This window comes from Macaca nemestrina, chromosome 14 (genome assembly GCF_043159975.1).
Source record: "Macaca nemestrina isolate mMacNem1 chromosome 14, mMacNem.hap1, whole genome shotgun sequence".
Lineage (NCBI taxonomy): Eukaryota > Metazoa > Chordata > Mammalia > Primates > Cercopithecidae > Macaca > Macaca nemestrina.
Window position 1 is genome coordinate 75,450,500 of NC_092138.1, and position 26,029 is coordinate 75,476,528.

General features: G+C 43.1%; 1 protein-coding gene across 2 annotated transcripts in view; it reads right to left on the reverse strand.

Moving 5' to 3' along the window:
* LOC105481013 (ATP binding cassette subfamily A member 1) overlaps nt 1-26,029 on the reverse strand; it is a 145,914-nt gene that overhangs the window by 58,907 nt on the left and 60,978 nt on the right. For both annotated transcript variants that reach the window (XM_011740258.3, XM_011740259.3), the window contains exons 6-8: nt 20,863-20,984; nt 17,361-17,537; nt 4,088-4,180 (exon numbers count right to left, since the gene is read on the reverse strand). In XM_011740258.3, coding sequence (XP_011738560.2) covers nt 4,088-4,180; nt 17,361-17,537; nt 20,863-20,984 — 392 coding nt within the window. The remainder of the gene's footprint in view (nt 1-4,087; nt 4,181-17,360; nt 17,538-20,862; nt 20,985-26,029) is intronic.

Here is a 26,029-nt window from a genome sequence, read left to right on the forward strand (position 1 = left end):
AATCACTTGAATCCAGGAGGCAGACGATGCAGTGAGCAGAGCGCCACTACACTCCAGCCTGGGTGGCAACAGCAAGACTCCATCTCAAAAACAAGAAAGAAAGAAAAAAAAAAAAAAAAAAAAGAAAAACTCGAGTATGAACCCTAGCTACATCCCTCGTCAGCTTACAGTCTTTGAAAGGTCACACCGTGTCTCTGAGTGCTCAACTTCTCCATCTTTCACAGAGCTCGCTGAGACACAACTTGGCTTGGTTTTGGCAGACTTGGGGAGCAGTAGATGCTTATACCATGGTCTGGACACTGCCCTCTATTCATCATCAAGACAAGAAAGCTAAAACAGTGTGTGATGAGGCATAAATCCTATGCCACACATGAGGGTGCCCTGCAGAGAACAGCTCCAACAGGGTGAGTCAGAAACCGCAGGCAGCCAGGGGTGCGTCTGTGACTGCCACTCAACAAACATCAATGAGCCGGGCGGCGGTGCTCTGTCTTACATACAAATGTATTCCGGCACTTTGTGGAGTTCTCGGCCCCAATGCTATTATGAAATATTTATAGAGCACTTTGTATTTCCAAACATTTCACAATAAATCATTAATAAATCCCTGCATTCCTTGAAATGTCACTGCATGTTCACACCGCCTGGGAAGACTGAGCTATAGAGCACAGAGGGGAGGGGCCACGAGGCCCTGCACCCAGCCTGGAAAGCTCTATGTGCCTAGCTTTCGACCTCACAGCCTGCTGGTTCCTGTAAGTGGTGTGGTCCAGCACTCTCTAGGTCCTAAGCTTTGCCCCTTCTGCCTCCCGATGGGAACTAGGCTCTCCAGAGGCGAGTCAGAGGTGGAGAAAAAGGATTTTTTTTTCTCCAGAGAGGGGGCATCTAGCACACTCCACAAGAACCCAGTTAGGTGACGTGGAGAGCTTTTCCCAACTTTATCTTTTCATAACCTGTAACAGCCATAGAGATTTTTAAACAATAGTGAGTCAAAGCACTCACTTCTCTTTCCAAAGGCAGCCTCACCACCATCCCACCACTCCCCAATCAAATAAACAAATTTCTTCCCACATAAAGCCAGCAAATCTTTCTAAAGAAGCACCATAAATTACTGAGTTATTCCAAACCATTGGCTCTTCCCAGCACCTGTTTTAGGGGCAAACTCTTGCTCTTTCTCCTACATCTCAGCTCACACTCCAGACTTTATCTGGGAAGGGCTCCCTGACTCTCAGGGAGGGATGGCTCTTCATCCTTTAGCCCACAGATAATGGTGGTGTTTGAACATCATCAGTTGAGTGAATGAATGAAACTGACTTACTGCTTTCTCAATCCAGCACAGTGTCCTTTGTCCTCCCGTTCCCCCATCCCAGTCTCTTCTCAATCCAACAACCAGAGTGTAAACAGTCTAAACTCTAGATCACATCATGTCCCCCTCCCTCAAACCCTCCACTGGATTCCCATCTCACCCAGCAGGAATCCAAAGTCTTGCCAGGACTGTATGGAACTCACCTCCTCCTGCTCTGAGCTCCTCTCCTCCCCGCACCACTTGCTCACTTTCCCTTGTCCTTAAACACATTCCTTAGGCACGCTCTAGCATCAATGTCTTTGTATCTGCCATTCTTCCTGCTTGGAGTTTCCCTCCCTCTCCACAGACATGCTGTCATCTCCTTCAGGTTCAACTGTCACAAGAGGGCTTCCCTAATCACCCCCTTTAAAATAGCACCTTCTCATGCTCTATACCCCTTACCCTGCTTTTTCTTCACTGCATATATCCCTCCTGTGGCATTGTACACTGACCTGTTTGTTTCTGTCTCTCACTCCATATGTGCCCCAAGAGAGCAGAGAAGTTAGTGTGTTCACTGCTAAGTCCCCAACACCTAGCAATGCCAGGCAGCTGGTCGGTGCTGGGTGGACATCTGAGATGCTGCCTCCCTGTCCTCCCGTCCCATCACCCAGATGTGAAACTCATGTCAGCTTTCATTCATCTTATTCCTCAAGTCCTCATTTCCTCCCAATTTCCAGGTTCTGCTAGTGCATATTTTCTTTCTTGGAAGGGTCTCCTTTCTATTCCAGTTCCTACTGGAGTTTTTCACGAGGCAGGCAACAACACAGGCTTTGGAATCCAACAATTCTGGGTTCAAATCCCAGTTCTGTCAATTAACTCACTGGGTGACTGGAAAAGTTGCCTAACTTTTCTGAGCCTTGGTGCCATCTGCAAAATGGACACAATGAGACCTACTCAGGTTTGTCATGTGGAGTATACAGGGAAATGGGCGACACTGCCTAAACCAAGGCAGCTCCTCAGAAGACATTCACTCCCTTTTTCTTTTCCTTTCAAGGGTTGTGCTTTGGTCAAAATTATCAACTTTCCACACACTGACCGGACAAACAAGGGCATTTACTGATCTTCTCCCATTTGTCTCACAGAAATAGCAAGTTAGACAACGAGTAACTTGTGATCAAAGGGACTTGGAGGTGTTCTATTGAAAGAAGCAGATGGTCCTTGCTTGTCCTGGACCAGGAGCAAGCAGGGCACAAGAAGCAGCTGCCAAGAAAAATGTATATTGTTCACTTGGAGAGTCTCCAGCACATCAGCAATGGGGACATCACCTGCTTCCAAGTTTTTTTTTTAATGCCAGAAAAAAAAAAAAAAAAACAGGGCCAGTGATATAAGTAAAAACAGCTGTAACCAAACCCTGAGTTTAGAGGCATCCTCCTGTGTTACAGCCTCTGCTTTGCTTTCTCTAAGGCCAGAAATGAACAAGGGACAGAGGGCTGGGAGGGGATCTGCAGAGCAAGGCAAGGCATGTCAATGTCAGCTAACAGGGCCCTAGAGAAATAGCTACGGACTTGCAAAACAGTTTATCCTTCTCATACTCCCCCTGGAAAAACCCTAGTTGGTCCAGCTTCTCTACCTAGTAAAAAAGGTCACAAGCCTTCATAACCAGGGTAACAAATGGCAAGCTGAAAGAAGGCTTCTCCTCTGGAAAGGGAACCCAAAAGTCAAACCTCGTCAGTCAGAAACACGTGAGCAGAAATCAAAGAAAGAAAATAGAAAAGGATAGGAAGAAATACACTAAGGGGTCAATAGTGTTTAATCTCAGCATTTTTGGTATTTTCCAAGTGTTCTGCATTTTCCACAATGAACAGGCAATACTTTCACTGTTAGAAAACAGAAAGTTCATTTTGATATTTGAAAAAATGATGCAAGCACCAAAAAATGGGTAGGTTAGATACAAGCACCAAGAAAGGAAAAATGAATTAGAGAAGCAGCTAAAAATAAGGGTGGACCAAGTCTGAGACATTTTCCCCACAAATTATTATTTTCCAATATCCTATAAGTTTAAGTCTGTATTGTTTGTGACCACTGCCCCCTGGCTCAGCTTCTTATGCAGGGGGACACCAGACAGTTCCTCGCTTCCAAGTCTAATTTGAAACAAGGCTGGGAGTCAGAAAAGTGGAGTGTGCACTGACTGTGAGTCAGAGCTAACTGCTTTTACAAGTGCCTACAGGCCCTCTGATCCTAGAACAGAGATTACAGATTACTCTGATATATTTGTCAACATGTGGACCTAAAAGGCAAACTCAACTTAACGTTCATTAAGAGATCATATTCCCACAGTTGAACCTCAGAAGCCAGATGCCTACAAGGGAAAGGGCTGAAATAGGGGCACCATGTTATTCCTGTTAGTTAGCAAGCATGTGTGTTGGTAAAATGATTGGCCTTGCTACTGAAGAAGCAATATGAAGAAGTTGCTGGTCAGACAAAAGCAGTGCATGGGCGGTGACAGAGATAATTCTCCTCTTTACAAATGTATGATTACCTAGGGGCAAAGAGAAAAAAGGGAGAAGGTTCTAACCTAGATATCCAGCTGTTAGCCACTAACTAGCTCTGAGACATCTATGCGTTTTGGTTGCTTCATTTCTAAAATAAGGAAATCAAAACATTATTTTCTACATCACTTATACTTTGAAAATTGATATTACATCCCATGTGATATTCAAATCCAAAGGACCTCTTGCCAAACTCAGGAAATGAAAAAAATGATACAGCGAACGGTCTGCTTTCTGGTACTGGAAAGATGCAACTTACCTCCTGGGCCAGAGTCCCAAGACTATGCAGCAATGTTTTTGTGGCTTCAGCCAGCTCCTTGCTCGGGAGGGGAGATGAAGAGTTTAGTCCTCTCTGTAATGAGAAAGAAAACTGTTTTTGAGTTCAAATGTAAACCTGAAATCTCTATTGGAAATAAACAAGTGAATTAAAACTGTTCACAATCTTGAGTTTAACAAACAAGTAACCAACTCCTAACCAAAACTAAAGACACTACAGTTATTTCTAACTGTAAGTTTGCATTGTGTTTATTTTCAAACTCATTGTTTGATTAATGGTTTTAAACGAAGCAGGAATATTGTACTTAAAATTAGTTAATATGTAATAGATAAAAAGGATCTCATGTGGGCTGGGGGGATGTGTCCAATACAACTCTGACCGCAAATTCCCAAATCTGTCTGAGTCCACAAGATGAGTAATACGGGAATGGCTTTGAGAAACAAGTTAATGATGGCTCACAAGAAAGGAAGGAACTATAAAGTTTAAAGCTGTCAAAAATAGGGAAAGATGGAATTCTGTCACTCTGTTCAAGTCAGCACTGTTTCTAACACTGGAAATTTAACGTAAAACACTTAGTTTTACACCGAGTTTTAGTCAAATCTTTGTATGTACCAATTCATCTATTTAATTGCTGTTATATGTCACCTAACTGCATAGCAGATACAGGACAATAATTCATTAGAACACGGAAAAGATAAATTAGGGCAGAAAGCATAAGCTAAAGAAAAAAAAGAACAATAATTTACAGACTATGAAGTCAGAATTGCTATAGCTGAGGAGCCTCAAGTTGGGTTGTGAGCGTTCAGGCTTCCAAAGAGAAAAAGATGAGTCAGTTTCATCATTCTTATTTGTCAAGTAGGAAAAAAGTATCCAGGGAAAATCCACCTTTCTTGATGTTTCTATGAGCATTGTTTTATTCAATATCATATCAGACATCTCTGAAGTTTAGAGAAGGTTGGGCTATCTTGACATTTGTAGTATCAGAGACTGCTGTGAAATTATAATGTAGACTACACAAGAAAATGTCTAGAAGTGGTTGGGACTCACTATCTCTTGAGAAATAGCAGCCTGGGATGTTTTCTTTTAAAGAGAACTCCAAATGCAGAAGGGATTGAGTATCATTCTGATCAAGCATAATCCTGAATGTGCATTTCTGAGAAAACCTGCCTAAAGGTTCTATGAAAGAACTTGTCCAGCTGATTCATCTCTTCTGGAACGGGTTCTTCACCAGAGTCCCAGTATTCCCACATTCACAGTCCTCAAAGGGACCCACGTGGTCTCCCTTAAATGCCAGACTCATGTAGACCTCTGTGATACACAGAGGTGTTCATGATTGTTCCTTCCATAGAAAGTAATTCATGAGCAAAAAACAGGTGAGGTGTTTTGTTTCTACTTTCTCTCTCTGGGTTCACTTTATAACTAAAGGTTAACACACTAGAAGCCGAACCTACGGAGAACTTGCCTGAAAAACTATTACAAACACAAACTGAGAGATCTTAATTGAAAGCTATAGGAGGTAAAGTGTTTTTGTGTTTAACATTAGGCCTACAAGATGACAGATGTTCAAGATTGTGTAGCAAAAACAAAACAAACCCAGGACAAAACAAGAAATGCCCGACTGACGTAATGTAAATTTAAGTAAAAACAAAATGTGGTAGTTAATCCACTTCTTTTATAAAGACTGAATGGAGATAAGATTCTTAGGATTCTTGTCACTCACTCTCCCCTGCCACCCTGTGCCCCAATTCTCCAGTCATGGGAACCTGGGGTAGCTATAGAACCCTGGGCAAATGACTCAAATTCCCCATCCTTCCATTTTCTCAACTATACAGCAAAGTTTAAAATGCTGTGCACATATCACAGAGTTTTTATGAGCACTAAAACTAGAGGATATGTACAAAGCCCCTCGCACAGTGCCTGGCGCATGGTAAGTGCTCACAATTGTCAACAATGTCATCCCCTGACTTTTTCTTCCCTTGCATGAAAGTTTACTGCCAAAACTGGAGGGCTTTTGTCTGCAAACAGGGTTTTCAAGTTCTTAAAAAGACAAAAATCCTTTCTCTGTTTCTCGGCAAGGTCTTGAACTTTTTCTTCTATTGAAATGTCCTTCCTCTGCTAGGCAGAGACTACAACTACCATCACACAGCACATCAGCCACACTCCAATGTGCTGTCTCTAATAGTATAATTACTCCTTACCGCAAGGTGAAGACATCCTCATCCTAATTCCTGAAGGCTTGGGATAAAATGTCTTTCTCCCCTTCTAACCCTTTTCTTTTACTGAGCATTTGCCAAACTGCAAAATAAAAGATAATACTAAGTGGATGAAATATACATGATATGCATAATAGGTTGTGTATAGATATACTATATGTATTCATGTATGTATTTATGTATAGGCTTATATGTATAGACATATATACACACATATATCTTACACATATTAACTGACCTCAAAGTTGACATTTAAGTTGAAAAACCTGAAGGAAAACTCATTCCCTATGGTAGATATGTGTATGCTTGTATGTGCACACACACAGACGTACACATTTTTATCTTAATGTATATTCATTATGCACCTTCTCTTTAAAGCAGGTGATGTTTTTACAGCAGTGGTATAGCTTCCCTTGTAATTAAATTTAATTATCCAAAAGAAGTGACTTTATTTTAAAAATATATTAACTAAAAATGGTACCAGCTGCACTTGACTATGACCAAAATCATGGCAGAGTTGTGAATGACTGGGATTCACTAACACCATGAGGTTTGGGGAGCGACTGTATCAGAATCACCTGTGGTGCTTGTTAAATATGCAGATTCAGGCTGGGTATGGTGGCTCACGCCTTTAATCCCAGCACTTTGGGAAGCCAAAGTGGGTGGATCACCTGAGGTCAGGAGTTCAAGACCAGCCTGGCCAACATGGCAAAACCCCCTCTCTACTAGAAGTATAAAAATTAGCTGGGCGTGGTGGCATGCGCTTGTAATCCCAGCTACTAGGCAGGCTGAGGCAGGAAAACTGCTTGAACCTGGGAGGTGGAGGTTGCAGTGAGCCAAGATGGCGCCAATACACTCCAGCCTGGGCATCAGAGTGAGACTCGGTCTCAGGAAAAAAAAAAAAAAATGCAGATTCTCAGCCACCTGAGACCTACTGGATGAGAAGTTTAAGAGTGTGATCCAGGAATCCTCAGGAGATCCTTTTGAGCGCTGAGGTTTGAGAACCAGCACCACGTTCACAAAGTCTCCCTTCCCAGTACACTTTGCGCCAATGTGCTTGGTGGTACATTCTGTGTCTGGTCCACATACTATAATCTGCTTCAGACTCTGAAGTAGTGAAGAGGCCACTCAGTTCACCTGGCCCTGAGTAGGATCCAAGATGGTGCCAAACACATGGGGTGCCAGGTTTATCACACCAATTAGATACAGTAGTCACCAAGTGCAGATGTTTCTAAAAACCCCAAACCCAACATTCACCCATTGCCACCATTACCAGTCATCTGTCTCCTGAAGGGTACAAATCAGTGAATGGGTCTGTTGTTTTTACAACATGTCTTCTCCATCTGAATAAATTTAAATCTTCAAGGGCAACAGTTTTTCCAACATCTTTAGGATTTTTAGTTTACATTTCTTAACTCTGGAGCAAACTCTGGAGCAAGTTTATTCTTCTTGTCTTAAAAGCCCCACACTTCAGCAAAACTCCAGGCACACAGCAGGGCCTACAGCCTGACTATTTAACCCAGGAATGTAGTTGACCATGGATGTAAACATAGGTCCCTGTTAAATTTGCTGTGGGCATCAGACCTTTACATTAGCAGACACCAATTCAATGCCATATCTTATGATATGACCTCCTTATCAGTAGTCTGTATGTTGGGTTTGATTGCTTGTTTGACTTGACTGTTTTTGGTTTTGGTCTCTAACAGAAACGTTGGCTCAACCCACCCATAAGTAATAAGGTGGAACAGTCAATGCCATTGTTAGAATCCTTTTTAAATTAGTTCTTTATTTGAGATTAAGTGCTCAGTATTCACTAATAATATTGGCAATCTGTAGTCAATACAAATTTCCATTTTCAAAAGAATATTGGTTAGAGTTACACAATCAGGCATAGATTGACATCACAGGGTTCACAAAATACACACAATTCAAATTTAGCATCAAGTTGAAAGCTTGGATTACCCAGATATTTTGCTCATGACTTAATTTTACTTTTCTGTGCAACAAAACATACCATAACCTGAAAAAATAAGCCAAAGACTAGAAGCATGAATTTTTAAAAGTTTAGTATAAAAATAGAATATTACGGCAAAAATTAACCAGATTCCACATGTATCAACACTGATAAATCTCAAGAACATAATTCCGAATGAAGTGGCAGGCCACTATGCACACTTACACAATGTGAACACATTTAGGCCAGTACCAAATAGTGTTATTCATCGAATGTAAGTATACATGATATAGAGGATTAAAACATCCAACTGCAAGACAGGAGTTATCTTTGAAGAAAGAGCTAGGGAAACAGAGGTGGCATCAGCTGTACCTGTAATGTTTTATTTCTTAAATAGAACCTGGAGTCAGCATGGCAAAATGATGGATGATGGTACAGGAGTGTTTTTGTTTGTTTGTTTTGAGATGGAGTCTCACTCTGTCACCCAGGCTAGAGTGCAGTGGTGTGATCTCAGTTCACTGCAACCTCCCCCTCCCAGATTCAAGCAATTCTCCTGCCTCAGTCTCTCAAGTAGCTGGGATTACAGGTGCATGCACCATGCCTGGCTAATTTTTGTATTTTTGGTAGAGGCAGTGTTTCACCATGTTGGCCAGGCTGGTCTCCAACTCCTGACCTCAAGTGATCTGCCTGCCTCGGCCTCCCAAAGTGCTGGGACTGCAAGCATGAGCCACCACGCCTGGCCAGAAGTGTTCTTTATGTTATTCTCTGTACCTTTTTTCATGTTGAAACTATTTCATAATTTTCTTTTTAATTCAATGAAAAGATAAAAGAGGAAGGATAGTTCAGCAGGAAGAAAGGAAGGGTAAAGAATCTATGTTGGCCTGAGCACATATCAGATCTAACAGACAGATAACTTCCTTGAATAAAATTAACCCCAGCAAAGAATTCATGCCTTGAAACTAGACCACAAAATACAGCCTGAGAATCATGTGTCTGCACCTACTATTAACTGTGGTCTCCTGCTCATGCTTACTTGCCAAATCCTATTTCCAAAGAGCTTCAGTAAGCAATTCACAGCTTGGAATTCCTACTATTATTTTTCTAACCAAAAACATTCTCTTGGCTATGGACTCGTACAGGTCTCCACTGCACCCAGGAGGCAAATGACTTTCTTATACGAAGTAAAGGAAATGGGAAAATGAAGGAAAATAAAACCTTTAGTGAGGGACTATATTTTCTGAGTTAAGCTAACAGGAGTTCATGTATGACTCAATATTTTCAGATCATAACTCATTACAGTTAGATCCTAACTGTAATGTCATTACAGGAAGAATGCACAAATGCTTATTGTTATTATTTGAAAGCTCCCACCCACTTCCGCAAAATGTGTTAGTCACAACATACAACGTTTCCTAAAAGCATGACGTTCGGCGACTCTGGCCCCAGAAAGACAAAGGCTGTTGTGCCCCATTCTTTCTAGGTCTAAGAGATGGCTTCATTATATTCTTTCCATCCTCATTAGCTTATGAGTTAAGTCGAGAAGGACTGAAAAATTGTTTAAAAGCTATAAGCTGGCAAAGTCAATTTGGCTTTAATCTTTGAGATGGTGTCTTATTTCAACTCAGTATGTAGCACAGTTCTGGGCACTTAACAATTAGATACCCAGTAAGTGTTTCTAGAAGAAAAATGAAAAAGAAGGGAGAAGTGCATGAGTCATGGAGTAATGTGAGTTACTCCAAAAGATGGAGTAATGTGAGTTCTGCTCCAAAGGCCATTAACATTCACAGAAATGCTCTGTTTCGTATTCACCTCATCAAGTCACTCAGCCTGTGGAGCCTTTAATGGCTCCCCTTGCTCTAAGAATGAGGCCTATATCCTCACATGGCTTGTGAAGAAAGACCTGCCTCAGCCGATCTTTGCCCACCTCCGCAGCATCATATTTCATCATTCCTTCTCTCATCAAACTCCCCACAGCTATATCTGCTCCATGCTGAACTATCTCGATTAGGTACAGTTCCCCTAAATGCCACCATCTCTTCCCTCTCCTCTATGGACCAATGCATATACTATGTCCTCTACCAGGAACATTCTACTCCCTGTTCTTTACTTGGCTGACATCCATTCTTTAGGTCCCCATTTAGAGGATGCTTCTTTTCTGACTGGAAAGACCGCAGCAGGAGGCCCCATCAAGGCCTATATCGCACCCAGCCGAGGGTCTCCTGCTCCATACAGCAGCTGCTCCTTTCCTGGTCTGTCCCACCCATTCCCCAACCAGGACAGAAAAAGAGAGGACTGGACCTTGCACATGACTGCCTCCCTGGCCTGGAGCATGGCACTGATTAGGGCTCAATAAACGTTTGCTAAGTGAATGAATGTGTTTGTTAATCCATTATCACTGCACAAAATGAACACTGGAAGATAATATTACTAATGCATTAGGAGGCACAGCCAAATAGAAGTAGAAAACACATCTGTGCAATTAAAATGCAACTGAAAATATTTTCAATTTATAAAAATCTCATGTACATTCCAATTTTTCAGGAATTCTCTGACAAAATGAGAAGTGGGTATACATACATTGGAATAATATTTTCAACACAATACACAATTTTGTTTTCCTCCTGGGAACGCATGTTACAATGTGTTCACTGAAACATTTCAAATGTCCTTTAAATGTCTTCATAAAGTAGACACAAATCTCTACTTCACTTTGCCCACATGCAAAATCCAACTCAGGCTGGGATTAGTATGTTTAAGTTCAAACTGAAAACAAGTAAACCACAAATCAAAGACTGTCACCACCCAGAAGTCATCGCTATCTCCTTCTGGTGATTTCTATGACAGTAAAGATTTCCTCTGGGAAACATTTTAATATTTTTTATTGAAATAGGAAATCATAAAACTACTTTTCTAAGGAACATTCTAATCTTTTAATAAATAATTCAACAAGCTAAATATTAACTTTTAAATTAGATGTGTTTAAGGCATCCAAACACTTCATTTTTTGCTGTTTCTAAACATAAATACATCTACTACCACATAATTCAGAGGAAAAAATTAAACCTGTATCTTAGATATGGCAACAATTTTCAATGAAGAAATAGTATAACTGCGGTGAAAATGTCTGTATAAATGGAGTTGAGCAGTCATATTAACACATTGCTATATCTACCAGCTAGCGCTCTTCTTTTCCCATAAGAATTAGGTGAACACAGAGTCTGAAGAGTAAATCTACACAGTGTGTCATTCCACCAATGACCAACCGATGAGGATTGCGGCTGCTTGCTGGGAGAAAGTAAGTAAACAGGTGGGCAGTAAAATCACACAAAGCCAAACAAAATCTGATACTTTCCGACAATGTCTGGGTTCCAGACAGGAGAACACGAAGAGCAGGTGTTCTCTCCTGCAAAAACCCACAGAGACGCTTTAAGGACTGCATGTAACAAGTTGAAGTATCTAGCCCTAAAACGCCATGAGGCTGAAGGTAGCAACGAGCCCCATCTGTATTCTGGGTCCTTGTCTAACAGTCAAGAGGAAGCTAAATAAAGACCCCTCAAGACAAGGATGACTTTGTTCACTCCTTATCCATCTGCTTCTTCGATCTATACACAGCCCAGCTGTGACATTACTTGTCTTCTGGGAGCCTCAGGGCACCCTCACTTTACCACCTTCTCTCATGAAACAAGATCCACCTTGGTGGGAATGTGCTGGGCACACTGGAAAACACGTGGACAGTTTCTGTGGAACCACTGGTTCCATGAAAACAATTTCCTTTTTTCCCCCACGTTACTGAGATGGAGATAAATCTGCATGCCCGGACTTCCAACCTTAAGGAGCACACACCATTTTCACATCACTGAGGCAATGGTGAGTCAAGGATAGAGCCCAAATCTAGCTCATTCAACCCAACATTCCTCCCACTACAGCCCACAGTGTCCACGTTGGCAAAGACTGCCTTGAGGGAGCTGGTCGAGAGGTCATCAGTGAAACTGGAACGAGAGGACAGTTCTCACTCTGCAGACCCAGGACCTACGAAGAATTCCTCGAATTCCCAGACTCAGCCTTCAGCCTGGTTCTCAGTGTCCACTAGAATGAAAGCTCCAAGTGCATCACATCTGCCTTGTTCGTGGTTGAACTTCAGTGCCTAGAACACGGCTGGTATAAAGCCGACATACAATAAACATTTGATGGATTTTTTCGATGAATGTCTCATACCTTGTTCAGAGATGTTCTGCTCCCAAAGTCACCTCTGTGTGGTTTGTACATTAAAAACTCTAATAGGTAACGCTTATTATGCTTTACAGTCACTTTCTGAATATGGGCAAGAGAAAGTGGACAGCTGCAGAGGGGTCAATAAAAGCCAAAGGCACTGAGGGAACACTTCAAATACATGCTAAACTATTCCTTCCAGGCAAGAAAGCTGTAGCAGGCTGAATATCCCCCGCAAAGATGTCCACACCCGAATTCTGGAGTCTGTGAATATGCACATTTCATGGCAAATGTACTGTGTAGATGTAATTAAAGTTATGAACCTCAAAATAAGGAGATTATTCCGGATTATGTGAATGGGGCCAAACTGAACACCTGAGCCCTTAAAAGTAAAGAACTTTCTATGACTGGAGACAGTTCAGATGAGACAGGAGGCGTCAGAGATTTAAAGTGTGAGAGACATTCAACCCACTTGTGGGAGAGGGGTCACACGAAAAGCGTAAGAAGGAATGACGGCAACCTTTAGGAGCAAAAACCAGTCCCTGCTGACAGCCAGCAAAGAAATGGACTTCAGTCCTACAACTGCAGGGGACTGAATTCAGCTGATATCCTGGATAAGCTCCAAAGCAGATTCATCTTCAGAGCCCCCCTAAAAAACACAGCCCCACAAACACCTTGATATCAGCCCTGTGAGACTCTAAGAAGTAGACCTAGGTACGCTCTGCTGTACCCAGACTTCTGGCCTTGTGAAATAATAAATTTATGTGGTTATAAAATGCTAAGTATTTGGTGACTTGTTACAGTAAAAATAAAAAAAAAAATTAAAAATACAATCAGTGAGGACCCTGACAACAGAAGTAAATCAACCTCTCTGGCCAAAATTGCTAGTCCACTACTATGGCTCCTTCCTGCAGTCCAAAACAGATTGGAGGTTTCTGTGGGACAGAAGAGTGGCCCTGTCCTCACTCTGGGAAAGGTACATGCTGCTTTAGGAAGGACCCAAGGGAAAGTTAGGAAAAGTTCACCTGCCCAGCACACCCTATAGCCAAATACACCTTGTTGAGCAGCAAGACAATAGAAGCTCCTGCCAGGTGGCCCTGAGCTCCTCCTAGAAGTTGTTAACTCAACAGTACAAATGCAATGAGCACTCCGTAACAAGTCTCCCGCATGACTAAGCGCATTTATCCCACAGATAATATTTCATACATCCACCTACCTTTGTTCTCATCAAAAGGGTATCTTCTGAGTTGAGTCCAGCTCCCAGAAAATACCTGACACATAATAAGAACTCAACAAATATTGCTCAATGCATGAGTAAGATTTTTAAGTAAAAAGCAGAGAACACCTAATGGAAACTGCTCTTAACCCCAGGGAACTTTAAAAACACAACAGCATTCTGAGATCCAGTATTAATCTTCACACAAGGTACAGACTAGGGCATAAATAAGAATCTTTGGGTGAAAGGCCTTGATGATATCTGAGCCAGAATGCAGTTTTTCATGGAAATATTCGCCAGGACCACTTTGCTTGGTATGATCTAACACTAATCTACAGAAGAAAACTTCCATCTCTTTTGAGACAGTCTCACTCTGTCACCCAGGCTGGAATGCAGTGGAGTGATCTCAGCTCACTGCAATCTCCACCTCCTGGGTTCAAGTGATTTTTGCATCTCAGCCTCTGGAGTAGCTGGGATTACAGGTGTGTGCCACCATGCCTGCCCGACAAATTTTTGTATTTTTAGTAGAGAGGGGGTTTCACCATGTTGACCAGGCTGGTCTTGAACTCCTGGCCTCAAGTGATCCACCCATCTCAGCCCCTGCAACGTGCTGGGATTACAACAGACGTGAGCCACTGTGCCTGGCTGAAAACTTCTATCTTGAAGCAACTGTTTTCAAGGACATAATTTCTATTACTCACGTCAATTAAATTATCAACTTCTATTTATTGAGCACCTATTGTGTGCCAGGCCCCATGCCAGGCTCTTCATATGTATAACCAATAATCACAACAAAGCGTCAAATATATTAAGTGAATGTAGAAGAAGAGATAACTGAGGCTTACGGGGACTAAATAACTGATCCGACGTCAACGCTAGTAAAATATTCAAATGCGATACTCAAACCCAGATCCAGCAGACCCTCCCACACTGCCACACTTTCCCCATGTTGCCAAAACACTGCTTTCCAGAGCACCCAGATTCTGAAAGAGGCCCAGGAGAAAGTCACAATACCCTTGGCTGGAAACAGGGAAACACACACAGACACACACAAAAGAAGTAGATATGTTTCAAAATATGTCTCTTATGAAATTCCACTTTTGGTTCAGAAGCACATATTGAAGGAAGAGTTTCTCTCCCTGTCATGTTGGGCCTTGCATCTGCTTGCTGCTACTGCTGCTGTTCTTGGCGCAGTTAACTGCCCATGTGCAAGTTACCACATGTCACATCCATCTACCGTCACACATGTTGAAATTACAACCAAACAGCAATAGAAAAAGGCTGCTTAATATAAATCAAGTATCAGTCCCTGCATTCCAATTAAGGCCATGCTTAATTCAGTAAGTAAGAGTCACATTTCAAAATGTTTGGAAGTCATTTCATCCCAAAGGCTTCCTCAAAAATCATCTCTACACAAAACAATCCTGATAACTCATTCTATTCTAACTCAAGAGCCCCATTTTGAAGAGAGGTCTCTTGGTAACAGCAGAGGGGTAGAAGCAGAACCTGAGATGCTCCACAAACCCAAGCGATGTGCAGAAATCACCTGGTAGCAGCCACCTTAATCAACACTTGATCATAAACCAATGGATCCACAAGGCACAACCACAACACAGCAGGATGGGACGCAGTGTGGCTGATGGTTCTGAAGGTGCATTACCCTGCACTCTGTCATGCTGCTAATCCTCCCAGAGAGCTACTGTCAGGTTGAAACGTGAGCTGTTAACTGTCAGATGATGAGGGCTAAACAGTCATTCTACTATGAGTGTAATTCAGGCATTACGGGAGTGGAGGGATTTTACTGGGTTGTGTACACAATAGGTGTTTAAAGAGTAAACACAAATGGAATGAATGGGCACAGCACCAGAACAAATTATGACGTCTTCTAACAACACCCATCTTTTCCAAAATTTCCATCATTCCAACTGAAAGGGTGAGCATTCCGGTCGCGTAGTGAAGCAGCCCAAAACAGTCCAAGAAAATGGTTTCGTAATGAATTTTTTTACCATTCATAATAACCTTTGACCCTCTATGACTCGCAGCACAAAAAAGACCCACAGGCTGCAAACGTCTGCACAAGTCAGCTTCCCTAACTTTTTAGGCCAGTTCCTTAGGATTGCAAAGATCCTTATAGAGAAATATACCTTAATTTAAATTATAACATGGGACCGGGCACAGTGACTCATGCCTTTAATCCCAACACTTTGGGAGGCCGAGGTGGGCAAATCACTTGAGCTCAGGAGTTCGAGACCAGCTGGGCAACGTAGTGAAACCCTATCTCTACTAAAAATGCAAAAAATAGCTGGCGTGGTGGCAGGCGCCTGTAGTCCCAGCTACTCAAAGGCTGAGGCATGAGAATCGCTTGAGCCTGAGGCAGAGGTTGCAATGAGTCGAGATGGCACCACTGCACTCCAGCCTGGGCAACAGAGTGAGATGGATCTTAGCTCACTGCAACCTCCACCTCCCAGGCTCAAGCAATTCTCCTGCCTCAGCCTCCCGAGTAGCTGGAATTACAGGTACCCGCCATCATGCCGGGCTATTTTTTGTATTTTTGTAGAGACAGGGTTTCACCATGTTGGCCAGGCTGGTCTCGAACTCCTGACCTCACGTGATCTGCCCGCCTTGGACTCTGAAAGTACTGGGATTACAGGCATGAGCCACCACGCCTGGCCAATACAAAAACTTTTTGATTGTCAATCAAGGGTATGAATCCCGAGGTATGTTTCCAAGGTCACATTCTAGGGTATGATCTGGCAACAGGGTCCAGAAACCGAATATTCTTAATTCCCTGGGAAGACCAACTCTCTATAAAGAATTCGTGCTATACACAATCCAAGAGTATTACAATTTCATTTTATTATAATAAGGAACATCTCTTTCCAGAGACATTCTTCCTCCAGGAATCTTCCTCTGGTTTTCAGAGAATCTAGCTGGTGAGTGGAAAATCAGAATCTCGGATATTAAATTATGATGTTTGGGGTAAGGAGAGGAATTTCACCAGAGTTCTCAGAACACCTAGAGACATATTTGTTCTGGAACTATACAAAACACTCTGAACGCCAAACTGCTCAGGCTCACCTGCATTTTTTGGTTAAGAATGAATGGGTATTCTCACAGAGTGCTTCTCTGAACTATTGCTTCCTAGGCTGAAAAAACTTTGTTGGATTTTTTCCTTGCAATTTTATTACTAATTAAGCTAATTAGTGTGGTCTCATCTAATTCCAGGGCCTTCCAACTGTTGACAGCCCCACCATGTCATCTTTATGATGGGTTTTTAAACATAAATAGATATCCATCTTCCCATCAATGGTTTCAAGACTTTATTTTTTTAAATATGAAGAACCTGTTTTCAAAAGAACTCTTCCTTAGTATTATAATAGTAAAAACATGAAAATGCAGGTCTTCTCTGATGGAAATAAGCACAAAAAACTTTTGGCTTAAATTCAGCCACACCCAGCTTATTCCTCCCATTCACCCTTTGGGAGATGGCCCAAAAGTCTGAAAGAACACTAAGAACACTTGGAATACCACTGAACTAAATTATATCACAGACTCCCAGCCAGCCATACTTTTCTACAAAACAAAGTCATGTTGTCCAAGGAAAAACCTCACATTCCAAAAGTATTAGTGTTTGAAGTTTCTCCACTGAGCAAGTCTACTCACCAGGATTGGCTTCAGGATGTCCACGTTGGAATGAAGTACTTGCCCTGCTGCAGCCAGTTTCTCCCTTGGTAGGCCACAAAGCTCGGTAACTTCTTGGTCACCAAGTTGAATCACCTCTTCTGATTTTGATCCGTTGCACAGACTGGTCAAATGTAACTGATAGCCTTGCAAAAATACCTGGAGGCATTTCATGCAAAGAGAGACAAGCACAACAGGATTATGAAGATCGGAAGCTGGGTCCTTGAAGTCTTTGGGAGAACTTCTTATCGATACAGCTTTGAAGATCTTAAAACAGGTACCATTGCAACAATCCAATGCATCAGGTCTCTTTACTGAACCTCAGAATGTGTCAAAGCACAAGGCACAATGACAGGACACTTAAAACCTGCAGGTTGCATTAACTCAATACCTCCCATACTCTTGTCCCTCTTGCAAAGAAAAATCCAGAGTCCAACTCATTTTCTTAAGAGTGGGACACATGATTTGGCAAATAGGAATCCAGAGTCTGAATTCCTGGAACCACTTTTATTAGAGGAACAACATCCTCACTATTTTGCAATTTATGTTGTCTTTAAGTAGTATTGGGCTGAAATATGGGGAGAAAGCATTTATGCTGTTTATCTGTAAGTATAGATACTTAACTAAGACACAGAACTATGTTCTAACAATTTCAGAATTTGGAATTCTCCATTTTACTTGCCCTAGAGCAGAGTGCCAGAAAGCCAGGCCTCGTATCATCTCATTGAGAGGCCAATTCTAAGTCATTCTTATATTTTCTTTATACCAAACCCACTAGAGAGCCTCTTCTTGGTCATATTTTACTTAACTGCCTTTCTGGGCCTCAACAATTCTTCTTCATACATGGTCTAATGGACCACAAGCTTTGAAAGAAGAAGAGCCTATTTATCGTGCTCACTTTGCATCTACAGTGCTGAAACATTATAGCCAGTATTTGTTGAATGAATGAACAATGCAGACTCTTTATTATACCATTACTAACTGCCCTGTTAGTTTAAATTGGTGCAGGCTGCTGTACTTATAAAACCACCTAAGGTAAGCGATGGACCAAAAGCCTCTCAAAACCCATGTAGCTTCTGAAATACAGCACAGCATTTGGCCTACCATGATTCCCATTAAGTTTTTGCTGACTGCCAGAGTCAGCACAAGACTCAAGCACACTTCAGTTCTACTTGTTTCTTTAACTGGTCCTTGCCGCTAGGCTGTCAGCCTACAGTTAGCGTCTGTGTTTAAGAATACTGACAACAGGCCAGGTGCAGGGGCTTACGCCTGTAATCCCAGCACTTTGGGAGGCCGAGGCGGACCATCACCTGAGGTCAGGAGTTCAAGACCAGCCTGGCCAACCAACATGGAGAAACCCCGTCTCTACTAAAAATACAAAAATTAGCCAGGTGTGGTGGCACATGCCTGTAATCCCAGCTACTCAGGAGGCTGAGGCAGGAGAATCACTTGAACCCGGGAGGTGGAGGTTGCAGTGAGCTGAGATCATGCCACGGCACTCCAGCCTGGGCAACAGAGCAAGACTCCAATTCAAAAAAAAAAAAAAAAAAAAGAATACTAACAACAGAGGGCCTTTGTTGATGTTATCTTCTGCCTCTGCCCAATCATGCTTTGTTCCCTTTCCTTTCCTTACACAAGTACTGATCCCAAGAATTTTTCAATAAATGTCTTGTGTGCTCAAAAAAAAGAATACTGACAACACAGAAACTCCAAGGACCATTCAAGGACCATCTCCATGCTTAGGATGCCCCTTATTTTAAACTAATTAGATGTGACAGATATGAAATTGGAAGAGGGCAATGGAAATTATGCTAAATGCAACTACTTTCAAAAGCCTGATGCCTTTGGCCCCTCTCCTGACCACACAATTGGTAAACATAAGGCATATTTTCCTAGTTTCAGAAGGGCAAGCAGTAAGCACATTTTTCTAATTTTAAAAATTCTAGAGCATGTGAAGCAAAAAGGTTATTTGCAAGAATAAACATTTCCACTACTTCTGCTTCTTGTAAAGACAAGCTAGTATGCAGACATGAGACAGGGGAGGAAGCAGTTCCCCTTTCTGCCAGAGAACATGCTCGAAAAGTATCTCTGAAAAATCAATAACCATGCAAGCTGGGTCTGGTGCTACCCATTGCACAAGAGCTGCCTAATAATGATGCCAGAGGAAGTTTTCTATGATTCTAAAGTTAAAATTCAACAAAAACACTAATATTATTTCCTGATTTTATAAAAATTCCTTTTTTTTTTTTTTTTTTTTGAGATGGAGTCTCGCTCTGTCACCCAGGCTGGAGTGCCGCAACAAGATCTTGGCTCACTGCAACCTCTGCCTCCCAGGTTCAAATGACTCTCCTGTACTTCAGCCTCACAAGTAGCTGGGACTATAGGCGCATGCCACCATGCTTAGCTAATTTTTGTATTTTAAGTAGAGACGGGTTTTCCCATGTTGGCCACGGTGGTCTCGAACTCCTGACCTCTAGTGATCTGCCTCCCTTGGCTTCCCAAAGTGCTGGGATTATAGACGTGGGATTATAGACCTTTGAAGTGATCTCGCCCATCCCACCTGAGCTTTGTGACACTAGTCCATTCATTTCTGTCTCCCCAGTGCCGTCTCACAGAGCTAAAATTGGAGAGATTTAAAGCCTTATTCCCACAAGCTGCAGGGACTGATCTCCTATTTAATGCAAAGCAAGCAACGGTTCTCAACTCAGTGCCACTGCATCTGGCCCTGATTTTATAAAATTCTTAAAAGTCGGCCGGGCACGGTGGCTCATGCCTGTAATCCCAGCACTTTGGGAGGCCAAGGCGGGCAGATCACAAGGTCAGGAGATCGAGACCATCCTGGCTAACATAATGAAACCCCGTCTCTACAAAAAAATAGAAAAAATTAGCTGGGCTTGGTGGCGGGCGCCTGTAGTCCCAACTACTCAGGAGGCTGAGGCAGGAGAACGGCATGAACCCGGGAGGCGGAGCTTGCAATAAGCCAAGATCATGCCACTGCATTCCAGCCTGGGTGACAGAGCGAGACTCCATCTCAAAAAAAAAAAAAAAAAAAAAAAAAAAACATTCTTAAAGTCTCCAAATATACCCTTATCTAAAGTCTCCTGTCTTCAATTTTTTAGACAGAGTTCCTCCAGATCAATAATCCTTAACCATGGTTATTGTCTCAGAACTGTGACTATTTTAAGTTTAACTCAACTTAAAATATATCCCTTGTAGGAGGAAGTCATCACAAATGCCAAGTGACAAGCCAGAAATCAATTTTATTTCAACCAGCTGGCCCATGACACCAGGTTGCATATTCCACTCCTGGATGGTCTGCCAATTCCTGCCTGAATAGGGAAGTAAAATTAAGTGAAGTTGAATTCGAACCACCTCCCTCCCCTTCACCACCATTATGAGGACAGGGGCTTATTCATTTCTTTCCAATAGCTGCACAACGTAATTGCCATCAGCCCCACTGAGGAAGCTGGAGGCGTCAGCTTACCTTGTGGAAAATGACATCAGCCCTCAGCATCTTGTCCACAGTAGACTTTGGGAGAGACAGGTTATGATACAGGAACCCAGAGAAGGTTTCATTGTCCACCAGGAAATCCTGAAGCTTCAAGTCTATTGAGAAATAGTGTTTCGTTTTTATTTAGTAAGTAACTCCAAAAAAAAAAAGAAAAGAAAAAAGTGGGCACAACGGGACAGTGGAGAAACATATCATAATATTGACGATCAACAGTCGCCTGGCTAAGCGCACACAGGAATGAGACAGGGGAGCATTGCCGTATCAAGAGAGGCATGAAAATATTGCTTTCTGGTAACATGTTGAGCCTCACCCAGCATGTGCTCCTCAACTCAAACAGTGCGATGGTGCCATTACACACACACACACACACACACACACACACAGCCTTTCCTTTTCTTTTTTTTAATTTTGAGATGGAGTCTCGCCCTGTCACCCAGGTTGGAGTGCAATGGTGCGATCTCGGCTCACTGCAACCCCCACCTCCCGGGTTCAAGAGATTCTCCTGCCTCAGCCTCCCAAGTAGCTGGGATTACAGGTGTGCACCACCATGCCTGGCTAATTTTTTTTTGTTTTAATCTTTAGTACAGACGGGGTTTCACCATGTAGGCAGGCTGGTCTTGAACTCGTGACCTTGTGATCCACCTGCCTAGGCCTCCCAAAGTGCTGGGATTACAGGCGTGACCCACCGCACCCAGCCTTCCTCGCTTTTCAAGCAAGAAGTCAAAACTTTGAAATGATCTTGCCCATCCCACCTGAGCTTTGTCACACTAGTCCATTCATTCCCGTCTCCCCAGCGCCATCTCACAGAGTTAAAATTGGAGAGATTTAAAGCCTTATTCCCACAAGCTGCAGAGACTGATCTCCTACTTAATGCAAAGCAAGCAACGGTTCTCAAACTTAAGTATGCATCAGAATCACCTGGAGGGCTTGTTAAAATGCAAACTGCTGGGCCCCACCCCCAGAGTTTCCAATACAGCAGGCCTGGGATGTGACAGGAGAATCACTTGCAGGTGATGCTGATGCTGCTGACCTGGAGACCATGTTTTGGTAAACACTGGCAGAGTGCATTATGCATATCAAAATGCCTTCACAGACATGGTCTCATTTTAATTCCAAACATAAAACATGTGATACAAAGCTCTAAAACCCAGGTCTGCCGGGCTTTAGGAAAACACATAAACATATATTTAAACCATCAGCCCTATTGAATGATTTGATTGCTAAAGGATTTCATACAGAATCTCTCTAAATAATAGGACCTCTTGGTACATTTAGAAAAGGCTTCAATCCAGTGCAGCAAAACAGAAAAAGCACCACTAAGAATCCAGAATTGTAGTCCCTAGAGTTGGAGGCTGTGTCTGGTGGCGTCACTGTGTACTTCATGTCATCTTTTTGAACCTCAGTTTCTTGATCTCCAAAATGAGAGGTTTCTGACCAGATGCTTGGTAGGAGCCCTATGACTCTGAAACAGTATAGTTTTCCCTGACTCATTTGACTGTCTACCTCTCCTCCTTCCAACCCACTCTCCTAACAGCCTAACTTCTTTGTAATAACGATGAAACCAGCTCATCAGGACCACACGAACTGAGTCCACAGGCCCAGGCACTAAGCAACCTCTAGAGGGCAAACTTTGCAAACTGAAATCATTTACTGGAAGAGAAACAGGTTTCATCTGAAAATGGGGCTACAGTGTGAGGCTTAATGAGGACAGGAGTTAATCCTCGGAGCTAAGAGGGTCACACGCAGAGATAAAGTAGCAGGAGGGCCTGACAGCCCAGCCAGTCTCTCATCAATGCTGCATGACCCAGGTGTATTCTGCTATAGGCAAACTTCAGTAATATTGAGTTATATAGACAGGACACATTGAGCAAGATTCACATCGCTAGAGAAATGATTCACTGCTACCCCTCTATGGCTAGCTCCTAGTCATCCCTCATGACAGCCAGTAGCTGTTCCTAGACCCAGTTAGTGTCCCTCAGAATCAGTGCTCCTGCAAACTGCTACGTACCTGATGCTTCCCATCACATATGACTGTACACTGTTACCATTGGGTTCTCTACTACAGCTGTCAAACCTCAGAGCACCTGAGCTTCATTTAGGGAGCATGCTAAAATGCAGTTTCTTGGGCCCAATCCCCAGAAATTCTGAAATAGTGGGTCTAGAATGCAGAGACCACGAATCTACATTTTGAATAAGTATCCCTTGCACTTTTAATGTTCAGGGAGGGAGGTGTGGAACCACAGTTTAAGGAACATTGTTTTACTTGCATGCTGCCTCCACCAGACTGTGCCTACAGGATAGGGAATAAGTGTTCTCAGTACCACCAATGCCCAGATCAGACCTGGCACAGAATTACTGCCCAGTGAAGGGTAGCTGAATACTAAATACTAGGAGATGGGATTAGGGCTGACAAGGTTCCAAAAGTATCTGAGCACCATCACAGGAGATTTCCTTTTAGCTGATCAGGTCCAGGAAGAGCCCAGGGATGTCAGGACCATCCCCAGGCCACACCCCAGGAGTGAACAGGATGGCTAACCACTAGAACTGCCTTCCCAGGAACAGCAAGCGACATCCGGGGTCACTTTCTGTTCTTGGGAGAACTAGGAAGGAAGGTGTAAGCTGGTGGCTTCAGCTGAGGACTGGTGTGAAAAGGTAGACACTGATCACTGTACAACCGTGGACAAAGCACCACCCTGGGAATCAGAAACCTGGGTTCTATATCCATTTATTTGTCGGGTCATTTCATGTAGTTGTGCCTCCACTGCCTTACCTATAAAATGAAGGGTCAAAAAAGGCCTCTGTGAAACCTCAACAGAAACAGAATACAGGTATTAGCTAACGCTCACTGACTAGGTGGGCCATAGAGTCCTCCTGAGCAGAGCCAGAGCAATACATCATATTACACCAGGGAACTTCGAAACAGCTCCCTCCTTCCTAAGCAGGGTGGCAGAAGTGTGGGAGGGTGACCCAGGCCACCCTTGCAATGGGCCTAGGTCATCCTGCAACACTCTCCAGACCAGTGAGTGTGCTCAGCATGTTTATAAGACTATTCTGTTCCAAAGATGAGAACATCTGGATGTGATCAAGCTCCAACCTCCTATCAGTGAATCCCCCGATAAGACATAAGAACCCAGAGGCTGATTAAACAGTCAACAACCCTTGGCTGTGCACGTGCATGGTATGGTAGGTTCGCTGGGTGGGGAAGCAGCAGGGAGGGCCAAAGATCCTCAGCTACAAAGAACTTGCAGCCTGATCACGTGGAAATCCACCCGTGTAGGCTTCGAGTCACGCACTAGCACCAACCTGTGTGAAAACAGGAAGGCAACATGGTGTAGTATACTGGTTCTCAAACATGACTGCCTGTTAGACTCAGCTGGGGGCTTCACAAAAATCCCAAAGCCCAGGCCACACCATGGAGCAACTAATGAGAACTGCTAGGGTAAGACCCAGGCATCAGAATTTAATAAAACTTGACTGGGCACGGTGGCTCACACCTGTAATCCCAGCACTTGGGGAGGCCCGAGGTGGGCGGATCACTTGAGGTCAGGAGTTCGAGATCAGCCTGGTGAAACCCCGTCTCTATTAAACATATCAAAATTAGCTGAGTGTGGTGGTGGGTACCTGTAATCCCAGCTACTTGGGAGGCTGAGGCAGGAGAATCACTTGAACCTGGGAGGCGGAGGTTGCACTGAGCAGAGATTGCACCATTGCACTCCAGCCTGGGTGACAGAGCGAGACTCTGTCTCCAAAAAAGAATTTAATAAAACTTATCAGGTGATTCCAATCAAGTCTGAGAAGCAATGATGTGGAGGAAACATCAGGGTTTGGGACCAGAAAAACCTCAATTTGATGCCGTACTCCACTGTGAAATAGCTGTGTGATTGTGAGGAAGTGACTTTACCTCCCTGAGCACAAATTCTCTTACCAATTAAGTGAAGGTAATAGTATCCACATTTCAAAGATATGAAGACCAGAGATATTCATCATGGTAGGTGCTCAATATATGGTAATAATTTGTGATTACCAAAAAGATTCTTTCATTCAACTCTACCACTGTACGACACTGCCATTTATAGAAAAGATGGAACACAGTCCCTGCCTTTGAGGAACTTTCAAGGCTGAAAGGGGAGATAAAGAGGCAAATCAATTCAAGAAGGCAGAAGGAAGGATAAGAAAGCCAAAAGGAGACAGTAAATGGAAGCGCTGGCCCAAGATGAGGTTTATCTGTAAGTGCTTTATGGGGAGCAACCAGACTGGAGCCAAGTTCTGGAAAAGGACAGAGTCAAAAATCACTGGGACCTGTGGCTGGACAGGAAGGGGCAAGACCTCTCATGATGACAATGACCAGGGCATTTTGTGGTCATAATGCTATGCACATAGTAGATTCTCAACAAATGAATAAACAAGCAGATAATCAGAGGGGAGATTTCTCAAAACCTCAGATTTGGGTGGTAAGAAGGGGAGAAAAAAGGAGGGGGTGAGAACAGAGTACAGTGGCTTTGTACCTGCTGGTCTCAGTCTTCTCCACTATGTTGCTGGCAGAAAAATGGGTGAAAAGCCAAGAATATCTAGAAAGTCAGATGTCTGAAACGTACCTTCTCCTCTGACCTCATCCTCATGACATGGTCCATGAGTCACCTCCTCCAGGAAGCCTGCCCGGGCCTTCCCACCCTCAAGCTGGGTTAAGAGCTGGCTCTTTTTTGTGACTTTCTTTTTTTTATTTTGAGACAGAGTTTTGCTCTTTCACCTCGTGTGAAGTGGCCTGCTCTTGGCTCACTGCAACCTCCACCACCTAGGTTCAAGCAATTCTCCTGCCTTGGCCTCCCAAGTAGTTGGAATTACAGGTGCCCACCATCACACCCAACTAAATTTTTTTTGTTTTTTTTTTTGTATTTTTAGTAGAGACAGGGTTTCGCCATGTTGGCCAGGCTGGTCTTGAACTCCTGACCTCAGGTGATCCACCCACCTTGGCCTCCCAAAGTGCTAGGATTACAGGTGTGAGCCACCGCGCCCAGCGTTTTGTGACTCTTTTGTGCCCAATATCCTATGTTTCCCACTAGTACCACACAGATCAAGCTGCAGTCACCGTGATATATCCTGCTCCCAGAAGAACAGAAACTCCTTGAGGGCCAGAATTTGT